This window comes from Helicoverpa zea, chromosome 5 (assembly GCF_022581195.2).
Source record: "Helicoverpa zea isolate HzStark_Cry1AcR chromosome 5, ilHelZeax1.1, whole genome shotgun sequence".
NCBI lineage: Eukaryota > Metazoa > Arthropoda > Insecta > Lepidoptera > Noctuidae > Helicoverpa > Helicoverpa zea.
This window is the reverse complement of record NC_061456.1, coordinates 6,569,897-6,578,736: the sequence shown is the minus strand read 5'-3', so window position 1 is coordinate 6,578,736 and position 8,840 is coordinate 6,569,897. Positions and strand designations below refer to the sequence as shown.

General features: G+C 33.8%; 1 protein-coding gene across 1 annotated transcript; it reads left to right on the top strand.

The window, feature by feature from the left end:
• The first annotated feature begins 1,462 nt into the window (after positions 1-1,462).
• LOC124630464 (carboxypeptidase N subunit 2) lies at positions 1,463-5,277 on the top strand. Its single transcript, XM_047164380.1, has 5 exons — positions 1,463-1,691; positions 1,776-2,232; positions 2,311-2,570; positions 2,707-2,832; positions 4,877-5,277. Exons 1-5 carry the CDS (start codon positions 1,510-1,512, stop codon positions 5,127-5,129), a joined length of 1,278 nt encoding a protein of 425 aa, XP_047020336.1. The 5' UTR covers positions 1,463-1,509; the 3' UTR covers positions 5,130-5,277.
• The last annotated feature ends 3,563 nt before the right edge of the window (positions 5,278-8,840 follow it).

Genomic DNA, 8,840 nt, shown 5'->3' with positions numbered 1-8,840 from the left:
ACCTAACTTAGATATTGGTATTAAATAAGGTAAAAGTTTACCAAAGTGGAGCATATTGTACAACTTTTGTTACGCGGTGAATAACGCTTAGAAAATGTAGACCATTATTAAGTTCTACAAACAACAAAATATATATTTTTTTTTTGCAAACAGTAGTCATTAGTGTTATCAGAGTTTTTGATTAATTTTATATTGTTACTAGCACCCTCCAGTAATTTCACACGCACCACATGTACCTACACTTATTCGCGCACCCATTAAGTCGAACCAGTGAGTGTCTTGAGATTCAGTTTCATAAAATAAAATAAAGATTATCACAATAAATTTTATATATTGACAACATAATAGATAAATAAATAATGTCGGGACACCTTTTCACACACGGTCGGTTAGCCCCATGGTAAGTTATTAATTAACTTGTGTTATGGGTGCTATAAGGTCGTCTGTCCACCTCGTTGGTGGACGTCCTACGCTGCGCTTGCTAGTCCGTGGTCTCCACTCCAGCACTTTTCGGCCCCATCTGCCATCTGCTCTGCGAGCAATATGGCCGCTGGAAGACGGAAGACGCTGGATGCAGGTCGCTTCCAACAGGTATCTGTGGAGATCAAAGGGGGAGGCCTATGTTCAGCAGTGGACGTCCTATGGCTGAGATGATGATGATGATGATGGGTGCTAACACAACTGATAAACTACATATAGCTACATATATGTATACATATTTATAAATACATATAGTAACACCCAGACCACGGCCAACAAGCATGCTCATCACACAAATGTCGACCGAACCGGGAATCGAACCGGGGAGGTCCGGCAGTCCGGCATGGTGACCATTGCGCCATCGAGGTCGTCAATGATAACATGCGCAAAGTCATTATATACATTTATCAAAAACAGTTTTATTTTTTACGTTTTTTTATTTAACAATAAGCGTGTGTCACTCGCGATACATTTAAGAACTCTTACAAAAGAAAAAAAAAAGAAAAATTCTCAACCCAAACGCGCAATAATGACAATAGCGCGCATAGGTGACAATATTTTGTACTTTTAATACTATTCAGATGATTATATAAAAGCAGAAGTTTTAAAATAAATATGCAGAAACAATTTATATTTTCTTTTGTTTTTCATTGAAAAACAACGAGCTCGTACAAACTAGACACGACTATTTGCAGTTAAAGCAAATATTTTTATTTTATCATCAGTATCACATGCGTTGTTTGTATTTTAAAGTTTGCATACTTTCATAATACGAGCATAAAGTTATAGAGAAATATATTTTGCATCAGATAACATTGAATGTTGTATAAATTAAATTATTAGTAAACATACACATTTGTTTGCCCTTTTTATTCATGGATAGATTACTTGAAATAAGAACAGTCTATCAGCAGTAAATTAAACCGTAATAAATTCATCCTCGGGTCCGTTCCAGTGCGAAGTTTTATATAGTAGTAAGATTATGTCTCTGTGATTCCTAATTTCGTTGGACACCTTTACAATGGTCCAATGCATCATCTAGATGTTACCCCGTTAATCATTTCCAGAGACTTGGGCACTAACAAACTGCGGACGTTGCACAAGACGACATTTAAAGGCATGCGCTCACTCGCTGAATTGGACATGTTCGACAACCATGTGGAATATCTGCCAGCTGGCATATTTGATTCCTTAGTCAATTTAAGAATTCTGTAAGTAATACATCACCTAGGCAGTGAAATGAAATCAATATTTTTTGGTATTCGAAAAAGTCAATGAAACATGTATTTTTTCAGACGGCTCCAAAGAAATTACCTGGAAGAAATTGATAGTCACGCATTCAGATCAACGAAGAAACTTTTTCACGTAGATCTATCAAATAACTATTTATATTCCCTTCCAGAAAAATTGTTCGGAAATAATTCATTTTTGGAAACCATCGACATTTCTAATAACCATATTATGTACATGCCTTCAGACAGCTTCGTTGGTCTGGAATCGCTGCAAATATTAGACTTATCAAAAAATAAAATTCAACGAATCGAAAACGGAACCTTTTCATTAAAGACACTTCAGATATTAAAACTGTCTGATAATAAGATATGTAATATAAGTGAAAATGCTTTTGAAAGCCTACAGGCTTTAGAAACTTTATTGTTGGAGCGAAATAAGCTGCAAAGTATTCCAACTCGTCTTTTTCACAATGTGGATTGTTTAACCTTTCTGGATTTATCCAGTAACAATTTGATGAGAGTAAGTTCATGTGCTGTTCAGTAATATGATATAGATAATTTCTTCAGGTTATTAATAATTTTATTTGAATTATTTCAGTTAACGGGCGTTGAATTTGAAAGATTGAAGCTTTTGCGCACGCTGGATTTGAAGGATAACGCTCTTACCGAACTTCCAGACTTCACGTTTTCGAATAACACAAACTTGGAGAAGCTCGACTTATCAAAAAATAAACTAAGATTTTTAAACGTCACCACATTCCTTGGATTGGAAAACCTCACCTCGCTTCTGTTATCGGAAAATAAATTGTTCGAGGTGCATTTCAAAACCTTTTCAACGTTGAAAAATCTAACGACCCTGTAAGTATGAAATAGATAAAACCATAAATCTTAAAAATTGCATAAAGTTTTTTTCACTTTATTAACATTAGATATTTTTGTGTAAGTAGGTATTTCTTGTCTGCGCGTTATGGACTCATTTTGCGTTTGATTGCAGGCATTTGGACAACAACATGTTTCCTTCATTACCGTCGCGTACATTGGATTACATGCCGAAACTAGCGATCGTCAAGCTATCCGGTAACCCGTGGCACTGCGACTGCCATGCATTGTATATTTCAGCGTAAGTACCTCGCAATTCAAATGCAAATGACATTATCTTCAGATGCAGGTCGCAAAGTCCATTTCCTTCGCGCGTATCGCTAATATGCACTTGCATTCCGCTGCGCCTGAAACCACCTTTAAAATAATATCAAGCAATATGGAGCTTGAAATTGAAATGAATAGAAAAGTCGGAATAAAATCCTGGAAGAAATCGTTATCGAGTTTCAAGAATTGTCTCTATTTACTTTTATATCGCGGGCTATTCTTGTGAACCAAATAGTCACCGCATGCTATCAACATTGCCATCTCAGTAAAATTAACTATGTTAGGTATAATTCACCGCAACGTTACACATATGCATCACGCGTTGCCAGCAATAATCAATAGCTTATAGTAATTAGCCAATATGTAACGGGTATCGATAAACAAACATCGTTTTCCTCTACAATTGAATTCAAATCTATCAGGATGTATTACCTTGTGTTATGATGTTAGTAGGTAATAATTTTATCAATGAAGGGAGCAAATATTTTGAACTTTTACTCTCATATGGTGCTCTCATCAAATACTTAACAAATAATAATAGGTATTATGTGGTATATGCAGTAATTATCAAGAATATGCTGTCGTATTATATTGCTTTTTCTCAGTAACCATCATCGGATTTTTCTTTACGGTAATACGTTTAAGCTTTTACCCGGAGTGTACGTTATTTTTTCAGGCTTTAATTTTTACTGTTATTTTTATACACATCAAGCAGTTTTTTATCATAATAATATGGTTTGATTCTTACAGAGGATGAATAAATAAAGTTCTCTCCAAATATAAAAGAATAAATTGTAGTAACCAATTTTGATTGTAATTTAATAAAAAAAATCGATGAGATTTTCCACAATTATGCTGCATCTCTATAAGAATTGGGTGGCATCTCGATTAATACGAAACTTTATATTTACCTAAATCATAATGCAGTGCCTGAAACTCAAATCTCGTCAGAAAATGATCAAACTTGCAATATTGTAGACAGCAGTCTAACAAAACAAATTCCAGTTTGAGGTAATCCACGAAAAAAGATTATCTTATCTCTACACTTGTGCAATTATAATACAATATCGGTATTTGAAATCAAATCACAGCGATTATAATACCGATTTTAAATCTTGTACCGACTGTAGCTTTCAAAATTGCAAAAACCTACCTCTTTAAAATACAAAATATTAATTATAGTATAGATTGTAACATATCCTACTACACAGTATTCCCATTTGATCCGAAGGACAATGTGGTAGTTCAAAAAGTGTTAATTGAAATATTATATTTAGTCAATTTTCAAAAGTGGTTTACACAGTCCATATAAACAAATTAGTAATTCAGGCCTCCAACTTCTATTTATATCTCGGCGATTAATGAACAGAAAACTAATTACAATTTTACATACTAACAAACACCCACGTTAAGCTCTGTCTTAAACAGAAATCATGTAACAATACATTTTAGGAAAAAATAAACAACAGATTGTTTTCAACTAAATGGGCCATGAAAATTATTTTCATTGTGACTAATTAAAGCCTGTGATGAAGTGAAAATTAGCGCACATTAGCTTAGGTGCCATTAGCTAGACCTCATTTACTATAAATTAGGCATAGTGGCTAAAGCACCAGCCTCTCAAATGAGGGCGCAGATTCGATTAGTACTAGTACTAGATAGTACCTACTTACCGTTGTAATTCTTGAACACCAAAGACTGGAACGGTGAACTGGATTGCAAAAGGTGAAGAAAAATATTTCGAAGACCCGATCTCTAAAGTCTGAAATCGCCAATAAGCCCTGAGCTATCGTGGTGCTTAACGCCCCTTCTCTGTGTGATAAAGCGTGCCTGCCTGTTGCCTGCTAATGATCATGAAGCGTATGAAGGCTTGTGAACTGACTATGTATTCAAATCGAGTGTACCGCAATCAATAAATTTATTGAGAACAATCACCTACTTCTAATTTAGAACTCTGGCTAACCCTATACAAATATGATTTGAGTTCACGATGTCACTGTCCTTTATTTTCATTCCAGCTGGGTTCGTCTCAACGAGATGAAGATATGGGATTACTCTCCGACTTGCGTGTCGCCCTGGTACCTCGAAGGTCATTTTCTCAAAAAGTTAAAGTTTCCAGAGCTTTGTGCTGGCCAGTGGGCGAGTATGGTGAATCTTTCTCCGCGATTACCAATACAACATTTGCTAGCTTTAAATGTGTCTGTGAATAGAAAACCTCAAGACAGTATGGAGCAGAACCACGACGTCACTACCATTGATACTTGGCACTAAATTGGCTTCATCACTTGTTCTCTTTATCTCCATTGTTATTATTTCTGTACCATCTTTTATCTGAATGTGATTATCAGGATTCCAGTCCTTTGTAATAATGTTCTATTAATAAAAATATTGCAATAAATAAATTGAGTCACGAAAATAAGGTACGCTTTTAATTAAACCATATGAATGAATACAAAGTGAAATCGCTTTGTATTTCTTACTCATACTTTATAAGTAAGGTGTGTAACAAAACATATTATTTTTAACTTCTGTTATTGATTAAACGTCCTTATTTTGGAATTATAATAACCTACTTAACTATTTTTACAAGACAAGAAAATATTTATATAAGCTTCTATTAAAAAATATGCTGAGTAGACAAGTGTCTACTCAAAAATACGGTGTTAGTAAAACAATATGTCGTATTTAATTTTAAAATTATTAGTACAGTAATAAATCTGTATAACAGATAAGCACTAAAATGAGAGTAATTATCTCAAATCTTAATTTCAGATTACTCTGCGTCATTAAAAGTTATTTGGACATAAAAATATATGAACCGTTTAATTTGATATTTAAAAGTTTACAAGGAAAGTATCATAAATATGACTTTAACACAGCAGCGCAATTTTTTCTTAATAAGAAATCTCAAAATCATCAAATATTACACGTTTAAAAAAAAATTCTTAATTGGACCCCAGTTGGCAATATTTCCTCACATTTAATATGAATTTAGACGTTGGAATAAAGCATTATCTCGTCTCGTACTTAATAAAACTTTAGCAATGTTTTACCAGCATTAATAAATACAACGATATGAGCGTTTACCATCTCTACTCCGTTTACTCCGTTCATCCACACTACTTACTACACACTACTATAGCTTCAGGGAAGCTATGATGCGGTGTGAACATACTGGCCAGTTGCACGACTTAAGTGTTGAAAATATTGGACAATATATAGACGAGATTGCCATCGTACATTTCAATTTTTGCACACTGTTTCAATTCGTCTTCAATTGATGAAGATCGCGAAGCAATTCAGAAAAGGCGTATCTAAAGTGGATTGAATAACGAATCACTTTCTATAAGCTTAACATTTTATAAGGCTCGAAACCATCACCGAACCGGTAAGCTTAACATTTTGTAAATCTCTCTTTTTCTCTTCATTCGTCCTAAATCTCAGGGGCTTTTCTCGGGTACTCATAAAAAATACTTAGCTTCGGACAGCTGCACACCCTCAGACAGAAATCTATTTTAAATCCCTAATTTTAAGTAAATCTTAATGAGAAGAATATTTTAAATAAAAACAAAGTAACCCTTAAAGATACATTTTAACGTCTCTTATTTTCAATACAGAGCCGAACGCTAGTCGTAATGTTCCGAGTTCAAAGTTTGAACTCATGACCTTTCGACCAAGTCAATTATTCTTATTATAGGACGTTATTAGTAAATAGACTGAAGTAAATTTATCGTAATCAGTGTTATTTTACTGTAATGTACATGCTTTTGACTTTTCGTAGGACGATAGGTATAGATTTTTTTAATCGTTCTATCTATTTATAAGCAACTGTCAATAGATCAAAAAATTGTTTATTATGTATTATTTTTATGCATATTTCTAAAAGTAATTATTCTCGATAATACCTAATCGCCAACGTCAGAGTTTATAGATAAGACTTTTCCGTGATAAAAATAACGATAAGTGTTTGAAACAATACAGTGATTAAATCTATTTAAATTATAGCTTATTAGACACTTTCATATGTAGATAAATGTACCATATGAGCAATTTCATAATATTTTTGCTTGTTATAAAATTGGCCCACTGAGTACACGTGCGCTTCGCACATCGAAACGTCCAAATTCAAGTGCATGTCTGGGGTTCCGTATTAATGCAGAGAAATACAGTGTTTATGGAGTTTTCTATCATACCTACATAATTATGCGTTATCATTGTTCTAGGTACCTTATCCTATCGCCTCTCATTTGTTTTAAAATGATAACCCATACAATTTTTGTTTTGGGCGTCCCTGTAAAATGTTAATACGAACTTTTCGTACCAGCCTGTTTCTTCAGAATTATCAAAGGCTAAGCTTTTGGACTGTTCCTGATCGAAGAGACGAGGAAAGAGGTTTCACAGGATCATAAGAAACACTTTTTAGGGTTCCGTACCTCGAAAGGAAAAAACGGAACCCTTATAGGATCACTTTGTTGTCCGTCTGTCTGTCTGTCTGTCAAGACCCTTTATCTTAAGAACGCGTGGACGTATGTAGCTGAAATTCACATGAAATACTCGGGTCTATTGTCCCTTTAGGCTGTGAAAATATCAAGCTTCTAAGCCAAGCCAATCAAAAGATACAACCGATTATGTCGATATTTTCAACAAATTCTCGACACTCGCAAAGGAATCAAAACCTACAGGGTACTTCCCGTAAACTCAGAATCTTGAAATTTGGCATGAAGCATTGTTATATAATGCAAATATAGGAAAAATTGCGAAAATCTCATTTTTTTGTTATATAATATAATAAAAATATTTTAATAAAATGAAACTTACTACCTTATTTCTCACGAACAAATAAAGGTACCAAATTGAAATTTATACCAGATACCTAGGTCTATTGTCCCTTTAAGCAATGAAAAAATCAAACTTCTAAGTTAACGCGATCAAAAGATACAGCATTTTACCGACACCTTAGACGAATTTCCGTCACACGCTAGGGAATCAAAACCTACAAGGTACTTCCCGTGAACTCAGAATCTTAAAATTCGGCACGAAGCAACGTTATATAGTACAGATAAAGGAAAAATTGCGAAAATAATAAATTTGAAGTTACATAAAATATTAAAATATTATTTTTGCTTACATGACATAAAATATTTTTTAATAATTATAAACTTACTACCTACCCTTTTTCACATGAACGCGTAGAGATATTAAAGTTTTGAATAAAAAGTGAAATTCATATCAAACACTTCTTAAATATAATGGCCTCTAAACTGTGAAAAATTTTAAATCATTCAAAGGTCATTGGGCACCTTAGTATGAAAACCATACCCACGGCGGATACGAACGAAATATAGCACAGTATAATGATAAAGGCTCTGATTTACTATGGCATTAGTCGCATCAATGTGAACCATGGGAATCTAGAGAAAATCAGGTGTAAACATCAAATATTTTCCTCATTTCAATGGGGAATTTAAACGACCAAGTTTGACGGATTTGAGAAATCATTTCTTTGTAGTGAAAGAGTATACTCGCCGTTTATTTCCATTGTCATCAGGTCTGGATCTGATGATGGAAATCCTGAGAAATCGAGGGCAACTATCAGAAATTGTAGGCATGCATAGGATTAAAACTTGATTCTCAGATGTATGTCTGGTGATACTATCAAACAGTGAAGGTTTAGAGCTTATCTGATGATGGCGACGTGAGAAAGTCGAGAGAACTCGGTATGTTTTAGTTACGTCGTGTTTGGACTTATATTATTCGTATTGACGAGAACTTTTCACAAAAGTTAAAAATAAAAACTTTTTACAAAAAAAAAAAAAAAACAACTTCTAAAACAACAAGAAAACTTTTTATATGCATCGGTCTAGATCTCGGTGGTTAAATAAATATAGATGCATCCTCTAGACACCGACTTCTAGACCGATGCACCTAACATCTTTTTAATTTCTTTCTTGCTTTTGTTTTCTTGTTGCTTTTTTATATGTT